The sequence below is a fragment of the Gossypium raimondii genome, chromosome 10 (assembly GCF_025698545.1).
Source record: "Gossypium raimondii isolate GPD5lz chromosome 10, ASM2569854v1, whole genome shotgun sequence".
In the NCBI taxonomy this organism is placed as follows: domain Eukaryota; kingdom Viridiplantae; phylum Streptophyta; class Magnoliopsida; order Malvales; family Malvaceae; genus Gossypium; species Gossypium raimondii.
The window spans coordinates 6,062,572-6,077,036 of NC_068574.1; the positions used below are offsets into that span (position 1 = coordinate 6,062,572).

The window sequence follows — 14,465 nt, forward strand, 5'->3', positions numbered from 1 at the left end:
CTTAAAACACTATTCAACATTGATGATGCACAAAATCAATCCCTAAATGATGTAATCTCCTCAGTAAATTTCTAAAAAATGAAACTAAAAAAAGAAAAAGGAAACACTAGAATTAAAATTACTAAAACTACAATCAATAAAACATGGACACTTGAAAACAAATTGAACCATTATTAGTGCCACTACTATCAAAGAAAGTAGAACAAATTTTATTTATAAACATACTTTTGCTTAATAGTACTTTACGAAATTAGTTGATTGTATCAATCATACATATTTATTTATATTTTATATTTTTATTTAAAAATAATTTATAATTTTCTATGAGGGAAAAATATAAAAAGTTTGTATTTTCGATAAAAAAGAAGTTAATAATATATTTATTTATAATTTATATTACTATTTAAAATGAATCCCAATTCAATTAAAAAATTAAAATGTAATAATATTTTTATAAATCAACAATTATAAATACATTTTTTAGTAAAATTGTAATCAATAATCACCATAGATAACAATGACTAATTCATAGAGTAATTTATCATTGACAACAACAATTAAAGCACATTAAACAACATTTAATAAGATATATAAGACACATAATTTTCAATATATTATTATTAACATTTGAATCAAAATTTCATTTATTTTCTCATAAATTTATATAAATATATTGATTTATATAAAAATTATAAATATATATTTTTACAATTTCTTTGAATTTTTTAATTGAGTTAGGTAGACAGTAATAAAATAAAGTAAAAAAAAAGTAGGAAAATTGTTCTCTCATCCTCTTTGTCTGCGTAGGTTATTTTTATTTTTAATTTTTCTCCCATCGTCTGCTTTTACAAGGAATCAATCATCAATAAGAGCACGATCTCACTTTCAGTTAGCCGGATTGTTAGAGAATACAGCAAAGAGGGCTAAGGGCACAAGAAAAGTGCCCACTTTTTGAAGGACTGCAGGATTTGTCTAATTTTTCAAATTTGTTATCTTTATCCCAAATTTTCAAGTTAATTCCTTCATTCCCCCCTGATTTTAGCTGCTGGGTGTTTGTTAAACTTCCAAATTAAGTTCTGGGTATGTTGAAAATTTTGACTTTATCACTCCTTTAGTTCTGGGGTTCTTGATTTTTATTTTTGTATGAACTCGTGGACTTTTAATTATACAGTAATTACTGACTTTTTGCTTTGGGATTGATTTAAATCTTCTAATTTCAATTTTGAAGTGTTTATAATTGAACCAACTGCCAGACTTGTTTAGCCTTTTATGGGAAACCAGGAGGGTTATGTACTGGTTAGGTTCTGAAACATGTTGGAAAATAAGTATAGATAGAAGAAGGTAGGGTTTTTATGTGCAATAGTGCGTTCACTGAATTGATTTTATTTGCGTCAAGTTGACAATGTTTTTCTACCCTGAACTGTTGTAAGGTTGAAGAGTAATGCTGTTTTGAGTTCATGATAGCTTCTCTATGCTTATGCTCTTATTTTTGTCATTGAAATTTATCCTAATTTATATTATGTGATTTTTGTTGCAGTCACCTCTTATGCAACCATCCTAATAAAAATGCAGGCAATAGAAAAGGTTTAATTTTTTATTTTGTGTCCTATGATGTCTGGAATTCAATGAATTGTAAGACTTTGAAGCAATCGGTGCAGTTACATTGTGTATATGGAAGAGGGGGAGTAGTCAAGAGTAGAGTGGAAAAGAGTGGAAGGACCACTCTATTATGTTTGGGAGTTGTTTTTCTCTTTAAATGGAGAGAAATCCCCTCAAAACCTCACTTTTTTTTATATTTCCTAAAATCAGGAGGATTTGTATCTAGAGTATCCCACTTTATTTTTCAACTTGAGAATCCAATTTAATGTCTTTGCCGTTCTCAATTCTGTGCACAAGAGTAGCTTCCTCTACTCTGTCCTCTTTTTTTCCTCCAGTTTACTTTTTTCTATTTCAAATGTCTAGATTCACTGTAAGCTTTCTTTTGCTGAGTGATGATTGTAATCCTAATTTTTGTTTATTTATAATCAGTTTGATGCTGATCAATATGTGTAACACTTTTTCTCAAATATGTGGTATCTTATGTTGACAGGAAATCTAGTTCCTTAAGATGCGGGTGAGATTGTCATGCTAATGCTGTTACCAGGTGGTGGGTTAGGGATGAATCCTACTATGGATGATATGAACTTGATTCAAGCACAAAGGCATCTGGTCAGGGATATTGGTGAGGAGATTGATTTGGAGATTGGACCTGGAGATGATGACCCTTCATTTGCCAACACTCCTCTCCTTGGTGGCCCATCACAAGAACCTTCTGCAGAAGAGCAGGGTGAAAGTAAGCAGATGTCAATGGTCTCCGAAATCCCAAATGCTGATCAAGATATTTTGAAGGCACAACCTGCAAAAAGGAAGAAGAAGGTTGTGAAAAGATGGAGAGAGGAATGGGCTGATACATACAAGTGGGCATATGTTGATGTGAAGGAAGGAACAGCAAGGATATTCTGCTCTGTTTGTAAAGAATATGGTAGAAAGCATAGAAGGAACCCTTACGGCAATGAAGGAAGTAGAAACATGCAGATGAGTGCATTGGAAGAGCATAATAACAGTTTGCTTCACAAGGAAGCTTTGCGTCTCCAAATGGCTTCGAAAGATAAGATTGTTGTTGATAAACCTATTTATGTAAAAGGTTAGTCACCTCGATCTGTCATACTTAGTTTTTGGATTAGTTTGATGCGAATAATGCTCACCGTAAGCCATTAGTTTTTGCTCTTTTTACCTTCCACTTATGTTTTAATATTGTTGTACCAAAGCATTAACTTTTATTATTATTTTAGTTGCAGGGTGGTATTACTATATCTAGTATAGGGAACTTGAATCATTCATTTAACTAAGATTAATGCAATACACTATTGAATGAGCCTGCTGTAGTATGTAATCTGGAAGACAGCTTTCAAAATACAAATGCTAGAGGTGTTTTAATCTTTAAAAATAAGAATTATTAATGGGAGTCCAATCATAAATCTGAATTTTCTCTCAACCTTTAAAAATTAGAATTCAATTACTAGTAAAACTCTTAATGAGTTACAGAAGAATTTCTGTCATTACAGATTTAACACTTTGTTCTGACACTGAACAAAGTTCTTGTTAGCATTACAATACATTATATCTTTAGGCTGTTAAAGGACTGCACAATTCTTTTTTCTCTACCCCTTCTGAATGTTTAGTTAAAATAGTAACTGCAGCATGAAGCATAATAAAAATAATGCATCTTTAACAGTGGAATTTGTCAGAATGAACCTTGGAGGTTTGAACTCATCCTCCTGGTTTCCTGAACTAAATACCTCTGGTATAAAATTTTTTTTTGAATGATTGTTTTAATCATGTGATGCTGGCACACAAATGTTTTAACACATTGATCACTGCTAATGATGGTTTTAGTTTCATTTTCCCTCTTAGAGAAGGATTAATTGTCTGACCTTTAAATTCATTTTGTCTATTCCTTGGAAAAAATTTCCTCAATTGAAGCCCTTATGTCCAAAACGGCTGGATCAATTATTGAAGCTGCACTGAAAAGGGACCCCCATGAGGCTGAGTTCATACAATCTGTCCAAGAAGCTGTTCATGCTTTAGAGAGAGTGATTGCGAAAAATCCCCAGTGAGTTTGCCAATAGAGTTTAAATTATATATGATTTACCCTTCATTATGTGAACTGAAGAATCAGTCAAATGTGCTATGGGTCTCATCTTGCTCCATTTTACTTCAGTTATGTCAACATCATGGAGCGCTTGTTAGAACCAGAACGTATGATTATTTTTCGAGTTCCATGGGTGGATGATAGAGGTGAAACACATGTCAATCGAGGCTTCAGGGTGCACTTTAACCAGGCATTGGGTCCATGTAGGGGTGGTATTCGGTTTCATCCAAAAATGAACTTAAGTGTTGCCAAATTTCTTGGTTTTCAGCAGGTACTCTCTGAGCTTTCCATTTCATGTTAATTTACACATTCTTAACTCAGTTCCATATAGTGTAGCTTTCTAGTGCATCCTAGGTAACTGTTGCTTATAGAAACTCAAATTTGTTGGTTAGGCCATCTCCTGAACATATGTCAGCAGAAGATAAATAGAAACACAAATCTGTTTTATTGCTAGCAAAAGGAACTACTTATTCATAGAATCAGAATGGTAACATAAATAAAATGGGTAATGATAAATTCATCTGGCTTTTAAAAATCTCCCATTCAATGAGGAATTTTCACCTGTTTGCAGACATTAAAGAATGCTTTATCACCCTACAAACTAGGAGGGGCAGCAGGTGGAAGTGATTTTGATCCTAAGGGAAAAAGTGATAATGAGGTCAGGTCCTTTATCACAATTTATTAGTCTCCTTAATAAGAACCTTCTTAGAAACTCTAGCAATTCCTCTTACAGTTGTTTATGAAACCCACGCTGGCAGATCATGCGGTTTTGTCAAAGTTTCATGAATGAGATATATCGTTATTTTGGTACTGACAAGGTAAGTGAGTGAAGCCCTGCTCTTATCTGCTTGAATATGCTCATTAATGTGTAGGAAATGGGAGGTCTTTAGATCTGGTTATCCATTGTATATTTTCAGGACCTTCCGTCAGAGGAAATGGGAGTTGGTATTCGAGAAATGGGATTCCTTTTTGGACAATACAGACGGCTAGCTGGTAATTTTCAGGTATTTTGAACAATTAACTTCTGTTTCAGTTTTCTTCAGTTCTTATGATGGGTAATAGACTTCTATGTAATTCTGGAAATTTTCAAGACTTGCTGGTATGTTATAGAGATTGCAGCCTAATGTCATTGAATGATCTTAACTATTATAACAATTCCTATATTTTCCTCTATATATTAATTTGATGAGTTGTTAGAGCAATGGAAGTTTTAAGTAATTTAGTGAGAATTGAATGTTGAATGAAATCATGAGGTGGCCTTTATGTCTTCATTTTATTCCTTACTTATGCAGGGAAGTTTTACAGGGCCAAGGATATTTTGGTCAGGTTCTAGTCTTCGAACTGAAGCAACTGCTTATGGGCTGGTAACTAATATCCATCTCTGCTCAATAGTCAATGCTATTTAAGTATAGATAGGTAGTGGGTGAATGCCTGGATACCTGGCTTTGCACCTTCCTGTACATGAAAGATTCTTATTTTACTTCATTTTTGCAATACATCTTGAAGAATGGCGTTGTTATTTCCCTGTACATATCTCTTTCTGATAGCTTGGAACTTGAAAAATTTTGCATGATTCTGCAGGTTTTCTTTGCCCGGCTCATTCTTGCAGAGTTGAATAAAGATGTCAAAGGATTGAGGTTGCTTTTGATGCTTTTTATTAACTATACTCAAGAAAGCGTTGTTGTCTGTCATGGTTCTTTGTATTTCCATAACTTGTGCAAATGAAAAAAAAAAAAATGTAGACTTTTCTCTGGCGAATAACTCATAATGCATTTATTTTTCTTTTCAAGACCTGGAAGTTGCTTGATATACAAAAATATATATTCATTGCAAATGCTGAAGTCCGCTGTTGATAGTTGTTTCACTAAATTGTTAACATGAATATATTTTCCCCTTGAATCTTTCCCCAGATGTGTTGTAAGTGGGTATGGAAAGATTGCAATGCACGTTCTGGAAAAGCTTGTTGCTGTTGGTGCTCTTCCCATTACAGTATCAGGTAATTCTCCACCCACATTCTGTACATTGGGAAAGCCATTACATATAATCTTTCTGTGCACTGGTTGCATAATTCCTTTGGTTTCATTATCATTATAGCTTAAAAGATGGTCACGGTGCTGATTTCACTTATTTTAATGAAAAATGCTCATAATGAGACAGTTGCACCATTAATGCATTGACCCTTAAGCTAAGGATATTAATTGGTGTTAACCTGGTGTTCCTCACTGCTATTTTTTCAAAGTAACATTGACCTTATCCATTCTTTTTTGCTTCAGAAACGTGCCTCAGCAATTGTATTCGAGTTCATTTTTCTTGTTTCCAAGTTCATTTTACATTACTTGATATCTAGGTCATCACTAGCTTTGTTTATACCTTTTTAAATTGATTTAGGAAAATGGTCCTGATAGTAAACATCCTTATTTTTGCTTTTTTACCATGTGGGGCGAAACTTGAAAATGCATATTACATGATGTATAATTGCTTCAGTGCAAGCAAATAAAGTTGGTTGCATGTTCAGCTTAGTAAAGATCAGCAAATAAAGGTTGGTTCAAACCTGTCCATCTATTAACGCTTGCCCTTGCCTGATATGTGGTACAGATTCAAAGGGGTATTTGGTTGACGAGGATGGGTTTGATTATATGAAAATATCATTTTTGAGGGATCTCAAATCTCAACAAAGAAGTTTGAGGTGTGTTCTCTTCACTGCATTTCCGTAGTTACAATGTAAATTTAATTTCTTTTGGTTATTCTTGAGAGCTGCTATTTTACATTTTGAGTATGCAGAGATTATTCAAAGACTTATGCTCGGTCTAAGTACTATGATGAAGCAAAACCTTGGAATGAAAGGTGTGATTTTGCAATTCCCTGCGGTTCTCAAAATGAAATTGACCAGGCTGATGCCATTAATTTGGTTAATTCAGGTTGTCGTATACTTGTAGAAGGTAGTACCCTGTAATATGAATTGCAAAACATTTTTATATCTTTTCATCTGGAAGAATTACAATACTAATTATATTAGCTAATAGCTATGTGATATTGTGATCTTCCCAGGCTCAAATATGCCTTGCACTCCTGAAGCAGTTGATGTATTGAAGAAGGCTAATGTCATCATTGCTCCTGCCATGGCTGCTGGTGCTGGGGGGGTGCGACCTTTATTTTCTTCGTCATCTTGATGAAATTAAATTTTCATTATCATAGTTTAATTATGATGCATTTGCACAAATTTAGAACAGGCCTGATTTTGCTTCTGAACAAAAAGAATGTTCATGAAATCAATTCTTAATTCTATAATGATAAGAAGAATATGCAAATCTAGATTTGAATGGTTCAACCCTCAATTCTTCTGAAGTAAATACATTCACTTTAGAAGCATAATGTGCTTGTGTCTGATTGTTCGTACTCATATGTATTGGAATATGATGCTTTGAAAGGAGAGGAGAGCCACCAGTTTCTCACTTTGATAGCAAATGGATTTTATCACAAAGATGCAAAGGGGAATTAAACATAAAGTACGGGGTTTTAAGTAGCACCAAATACCAGCAGTAAAAGACTAGTTCATTCTCTTCAACATGACAGTAATCTTTTAAGTTTTAACAGCAAATTATGCGGAGTTAGGATGATGATTTATGGCTAAGTTTGTAATACCTTTGAGTTTGTGCATGGTCTCAATGATTTACTTGTGGAGTAGCCAAATATTTGGTAGATGGATGTTAAAGCTAAGATCGTTTTGAATGACTCTATTCATCCACATTGGCATGAATTTTGATTGATGTTTTTTATAATATTACTTTATTTCCTGATTCAATAACACTTTGATTACAGGTGGTTGCAGGAGAAATTGAATTAAATCATGAGTGTAATGTAATGCATTGGTCTCCGGAGGACTTTGAATCTAAGTTACAGGTAAGATTTACTTGTGTCTTTGTTGAATGGTGTGTAATTGGACTTATTCTTGAGCTACATTTCCCATTATTTGCTTTAGTAAAGCCATTTATTTACGTATCCTGCGGTGAATTTAGCATATAATAGATCAGCTTGAACTTAGAAGTGTTTTTAACACATGGTACCCTTTGTCCTGATTGGAAGTATTGAAATTGCAAAAATCATGTCAGTGATACTAGCGAATTTGAATTTGCTTCTTTTGGTGTTACAATCATAACTTAAGATTTCTTCCTTTTATAACTGGACAAGTAGTTTTATATCTAGTTATGATCAAATTTGGTGAAGATCCTTTTCTCTGCACTTCAACTCGCAGGAAGCAATGAAACAGACATTCCATAGAGCCCTCAAAGCAGCAGATGATTTCGGTTATCAAAAAGAAAGTCCTGAGTAAGTGTTTTTCAGCCTTTTGCTCATTGTTTTTCTTCTCTGGTGAATGGTACATGAATCAAACACTCGTTTTTGTGTGCTGTTGATCTGGTATGACCAGATTCTTTCACCAAAATGCAGTGTGACTGTTCTTATTAAAGTCGAAATCAGTTCTATTATACATATCATACAACTTGTGGACTCAGGTGCCTGTGTTGGATATCAGTATATCCGGCACAGTTATGTTCTTTTTATTTTCGGAGAGTCTTTAGAGGGTCATATCCCTATACTCATTTCTGAATATCGTATAACATGAGGAAAATGAAGAGTGTGACCAAGGTAGTAACTGATATTATGTTCTTTCGAACTCCAAAAAGATCTATTGTTCACTCTCTCTCCGACAACAGGGCTTTACTACATGGAGCAGTCATCTCTGCTTTTCTGACCATTGCTCAAGCCATGACGGATCAAGGATGTGTATAGAAAAAGAAAGCTATTTATTGTTAGTCAGTACCTTTGACTTTCATTTGGAGATTGCACTCCATAGCAGGAAACTAGAGAGCTCATCAAGTTTTTCGTATCAGTTTTAAGACCTAGATCGTTGAAATCAATGGCGGATAAAAGCTATAGAGATATGACAGATGTCATTGTAACATACATGTAATGTAGTAGTGCCTAGTGTAAGACATGGAAATGGATGAGTTATTTAGAATTTGATTGGGAGAGGAATTTGGATGAGCAATTGGTCATGGTTGTAAGGTTGGGAATATAAATATTTATTCTTTGCCTACTTCCGAGAGTTTCCTATAAAGTTAAAGTGCTATGAGTCTTTCCACAACAATATTAATATTAATTGGAAATAAAACGTATTATTTCTTATTATTTACTTTTCTTTTTCCTTCTTGATGACCCTTGCAATTGTTTGCTCTCTCCTTGTGTGCGCATATGTACACATTTTTTTTTTAGAATTTTGTTTTTTCTTTTGTTAATACTGTTATTTTTCTATTAAATTTAATAGTGTGACATTTTGAAATAATAATAATAATAATAAAACACATTTATCAATACATTTAATAAAAAAGTTAATGACGTTGACAATTAAAATTGCATTTTAAATTCAAATAATAGAAAGATTAAATTCCTTGAAATAAAAGTAGAAAGTATTAAATTTCAAATATATTTTAATCTAAATTTATTTTTAGCATGTGTTTTAAATTTTCGGACAAAACACAACATAAATGGAGTTCAGAAAGACAAAGGGGTTGGTGTGCTCTTTTTGGGGTCATATAGAAGATTTTCTTTTCGTTTCAAAATTGAGAGCCCGTGATAGGATTATTACAACACCAGCAACAGCATGGTGAACAACACAAGGCAACCCCAAAACAAGAAGGTCCAGCCTAATCTTTCTAATAGAGGGATCATCACCTCATTATATTACGAGGGAAGAATTTCATAAATGCATATGATCTCGACTATCTCTCGAATCCCCCAGCTCTATTGACTAGTTAGACCAAGCAAACGGATGGGGACAATAAGCACGTACTAGAATTATACTAAGAACTCAATGAAAACCATACATAACAAGTTTAATTATTTATTGAGGAGTTTCATCTGCATTACGTCCAATCAGAAGACTTGGGTAGGAGATAGCGATATGTTAGGAATCAACCCGATTAAGCAACGAACAAGTAAAAATAGCAGAAGAAATTGAACACACAAATTTAACGTGGAAAAACCACTCCAAAGAGGATAAAAAACCACGGGCAAAGATAATTTTACTATAATGGCAAAAGCACGAATAGTACAAAATATGGAGATAAAAACTAAACCCCGAAAACCCGAAAACAAATAACCCTCAAAACGTAAACACAAAATTCTCTAAATGTGTTATGAGTTTTAATCTAATGGGTGTATATTTCTAAGGTTGTAAAAGAGCCTATTTATAGGCTAAATTAGTAAGTCAAATAAACTATGCTAATAAATGCTAAATATATTATACTAATAAATACTAAATCCTCTAAAAAGAAAATATATTTTTGTTTAACTTGACTTGCAAGCAATCTCTTAAAATTTGGGTCATACAACTCTAACATAATATGATGCTCAATTAAGTTAAGACAGTTGAATGACATGTTGAACATTCTCCAATCTTAATTTTTCTTATTGAGATTTAAAGAGACTTTATGCATGCATTAAAGATAAAACATGATTATGCTTATATGCATAAAGTACCTACTAATATCATGCATTTAAATGATGTGTCAATGATGACATTAATTCAATGAATTTCAAGAAATAATGATATGAAAAATAAGCATACTTGAAATCCATTTATAAAGAACATTTTATGCAATAATTAAAAGTATTATACAAATAAGTCCTAATTGCATAAAAGTTCTCCTAAATTCATGTCTAATCAAAGATACCAATTGATACTTAAACAAAGATACGAGTTATTAACAAGAAACATGAACAAGGCATGAATTAAGAATAAAAGAATTGCGTGCTAAGGATAATTCAATAAAATCACAAGAAATTCCTATTTCTAATACTCTCCCTTATTTGATGCATATCTTAATGACTTTCTCATCTTTTCTAGATACCAATTGTTATTAAACAAGATAAGGCATGAAAAGCATAATGGCATCGACAATGTGGATATCAAAAGCTCATCAAAGCTACAATAATACCAATTATGAAGAGCATAGGAAGTAGAAACAAATATGCAAAAATATACTTCATTGAATGAAATATGAGCAAAAAGCATTTCATTCAATAAGCATACCTAGTATCACACATTTTTACCATGCTCAATAAAGATAAATCTATAAAGCATGGGACATGGCAAAGATATCCATTCAATAATATAGCAATATAATTATACAATGGATACCAATGTGAGTATGACATAAGAGAGGTGATCATGACATATTAGCGCACACACACACACACAAAAAAAAAAATCAAATAAAAGAACAAAATATGTCATAACAAATGTATCTAAATGATATATCAAGTTTGTAGCAAGATACCAATGTAAGTCGTTCTAAATCCCAAGTCCTAATCCTAAGACTAAATCTAAGTCTAGTTCTAAGTTTTAAACTTAAGTTCTAAGTTCTAATCCTAGTTTTATGTCTAATCCTAGACCTAATTCTAAGACTAGTCCTAAGTTTAATCTAATTTTAATCCTACTTCAACAACTAGTTATAAAGGCTAATTTATGACTAATTATAATCCTATAGGATAATTCTAATCCTAAGTCTAACGTTAAGACTCTAAACTAATTCTAAAATAAAAATAAATACCTTATACACAACTTAAGTAATATGATAATCGAGCTTAAGAAAAGAGCTCAAGACTTTAATATTTTGTAAAATGGCCATCAAATGTTCAAAACAAGAAAAATATTTTTGATCATCTTGAACATTTTAAACAAAATTTAGTAGATAAAACAAAGTTGTTCAAAATATTTTTATTTTTATTGAAAGTAAAATATATATATTTATGCCTCACATGTTCTTAAAAAATCTAATGATTTTAAATAAAGATAAATGAGGTACAAAGTATTTTTATTTTTATTGAAAAGTTCAAGCTAGGATATTCTCCCTAAGTATATGCATAAGTATGACTTGACTATACATCTCTATATGCTACTAGGGATTTAAAAATGCACCTAAAATTTGTCCAGGGCAGATGTTTTGAGACATTTCTCATAAGTCTCGAGACTTTAAGAATAAAATGACAATTTGGTCATTTTTCTGGGCAAATGTCTCAAGACCTGAAGAGCATGCCTTAAGACAATATTGCAAAAATGCAAAAAAAAAATGTAATTGTAACATGCCAAAACTCATATACAAGTATACCTAAAACCTATAAAAAAAGTATTCTAACATGTGTACAATTCAAAAATATGTACAAACAATCAAACATAACAATACAAACATGCTTGAATCAAGGAACCACTAGGTGACTTCTTCTTGTGAGAAAAAAAAAAACATCTTAAACCAAAATACTAAGTGATCTAAATATTTAAATGAGGCATATACACTTAGTACAAGGCATATTAGGCACATGTCACTTGATTCAAACATGCTTTCATACAAATGCACCTATATACAACCTATATGAACCTAGATCTATGTATTTACAACAAATATATTAAAATGTACACTATATACATGGATCAAACAAACCTTAATTTAACATTTTAGAACTCATTTTTGCTCAAAATGACCATTCAAATAGTCAAAACTTTAAAATCACATTTTAATCAACTTGAACTTTTCCAACAACTTCCAAACAATGAAACTAACTTGTTCAAATAATCAAATGACCTAATTAACAATGAAATTTCAAAATCAAATCTTGAAAATATACATTTCCTTGAAATTAAACTCAAAATGGATAATTATGTTAAAATATCATTTCAAAACTCTTTAAACCATTTAGTGCAGTTTTGTAACCCATTTAATATGTGTTAAATGATTTTCATGTGCATGAATCATCGAAATTTGACCATTTAAGCTCAAAGAGTCCAGTAAACTTAGATTTAGAAACAATACGATATAAAGCTTTACAAGTTTATCAATTTTATTTGTCTAAGCAAGCTCAAAACTAAGTTATCAAAATGCTCAAACCATTTTATCAAAAGCCACTTGCTCAAACAAATTTTAAAATTCTTTGTGCAAAAATGGTTTTTCAACAATAAAATTATTAAGCTTTGCATGCTCCTCCTATGATGTGCACATGAATATACGATGTTCTAACTAGCATGTATCTTAAGAAATTCTTCAAGCATGGTCATATTAAAATCAACCAATTAACCAAAAACTATGCTTTAACATCTTAAGAATATCTCTAAACATGATATTAATAATAGCATCAATTCAATCCAAAATCATGCTTATAAAAAAAAGCATCAATTGGCAACCAATTCAATAATTTTCAATGAAGTATAGGTTTAGAGGTTACCCCTCCATTTTTTGTGTGTTAAAAGCATCCAAATATTTTTGCTTTGTTCGTCATTTCTCCAACACACCAACAAGAAGCACTTACTTGGATTTTGGTATCCAAATTGCTTTGGATCCTTGAACATTAGTCATAATGTCTCTTGTTTCCTTAGGAACTCATACTCATTTAATTTTATATTGAATCATTTTCTTTATTTGACAAGTATGTAGTCTATGACCATTGAAATGGCAATGTTCACATTTTTCCATTTTTTAATGAGCTTAAAATAAATTCTTTTTCTTTTTGAAGCTTTCAAATTTCATTGTCAACTAAAAATTTTCTTTTTCAAACAATTCAACTTTATTTTGTCAAGCCTCAAAATTTATTTTCAATTTTTAATTTTGGTTTTCCAAATTAATTTTTCTTTCTAAAAGAAAAATATTTTAACTTTGAATTTTGAAATCATTTTCTTGTATCTGGAATTCATGGTCTCAAATTTCAATACTAACTCATTGAAAGCATCTTGTAGTTCATTAAAAGAATATGACTTTAAATCATATGAACTAGATGATACCTCTTACTCTTCAAGAGCCATGAAACACATCACATTTGGATTTGATGGGTGGCTTTTACTTGATTGCTCATCTTTGATTTGCTTGCCACTAGTTGAGCTTTCTTTCTTACAAGGCTTCTTAATCTCTTTTTCTTCCTTATTATGTCCATAGATTTCCTCTAGTCCTATCCCATATTTCCTTGGTACCTCCACATGGGGAAACTTTGTTGAAGACTTCTTTACTCATATCACAAAGGAGTGTGTGCATAGCCTTGGAGTTGGATTGAGCCTTTGCCTTATCATTTGCATCCTATCGTTTTTTCTCCTTGACTACCTCCAATGGACCTCTTGAGATAATCTTCCAAGCACCATAATCAAACGCTTGGACAAAGAATTTCATCCTCACTTTTCAATTGGAGTGGTTTTCTTCGTTTAGGAGTGGAGGACAAATGATGAAATGGCCTTCTTGCAAAGTTGTTAACCTTGATTCAAATGCCATCTTTATAATAGCTTGATTTTTTAGTGGTGTCGAAAATAATGGTTCAAGGTCACCAAATCTGGTGAGTAAGCTCGTAAATTTTATTATTTAATATTTACAAGTCAAATATGGTTTTAAAAAGGTTTTTGAGTTGGTAATTTATGTTTTATAATGATTTATTAGGTTCGAGTAGTAAGACCATAGGTCAAGTGATTTTAGAAAGTGAGGTATTGGGACCTCGTTTCTATAAACCTAGCCTTAAATATTTTTATAAATATTTATGGAGTGTCATTAAAGTGATATTAAAGTTTCCTTGAAAAATTTTAACGTTTCGATAGTTAATTAATTAAAAAGGACTAAATTGAAAATGTACAAAACTTGCTAATTATAATATTTAAGTGATTAATTGACTTAATTAATAAATAAGGAAGGACTTAAGAAATAAATAAACCTAAATTGAAAAGGTGAGGCCGGATATTAAGGAAAAA

The 14,465-nt window shown here is 31.8% G+C and overlaps 1 protein-coding gene across 3 annotated transcripts; it reads left to right on the top strand.

Annotated features, from left to right (window-relative positions):
• The first annotated feature begins 786 nt into the window (after positions 1-786).
• LOC105777306 (uncharacterized) lies at positions 787-8,878 on the top strand. 3 transcript variants are annotated; one of them, XM_012600495.2, is made up of 17 exons: positions 789-1,080; positions 1,538-1,584; positions 2,090-2,683; positions 3,523-3,652; positions 3,761-3,962; positions 4,263-4,349; positions 4,450-4,509; positions 4,609-4,695; positions 4,984-5,055; positions 5,273-5,328; positions 5,602-5,687; positions 6,287-6,377; positions 6,473-6,630; positions 6,740-6,831; positions 7,511-7,591; positions 7,944-8,017; positions 8,404-8,878. In XM_012600495.2, exons 3-17 carry the CDS (start codon positions 2,125-2,127, stop codon positions 8,477-8,479), a joined length of 1,911 nt encoding a protein of 636 aa, XP_012455949.1. In that variant the 5' UTR covers positions 789-1,080; positions 1,538-1,584; positions 2,090-2,124; the 3' UTR covers positions 8,480-8,878. The 3 variants fall into 3 exon arrangements, 2 of the variants coding, with proteins under 2 accessions (XP_012455949.1, XP_012455948.1); XM_012600494.2 differs by lacking the exon at positions 1,538-1,584 and having other exon boundaries at positions 790-1,080; XR_008190027.1 differs by lacking the exons at positions 1,538-1,584; positions 7,511-7,591; positions 7,944-8,017; positions 8,404-8,878 and having other exon boundaries at positions 787-1,080; positions 6,466-6,630.
• Positions 8,879-14,465: the final 5,587 nt, after the last annotated feature.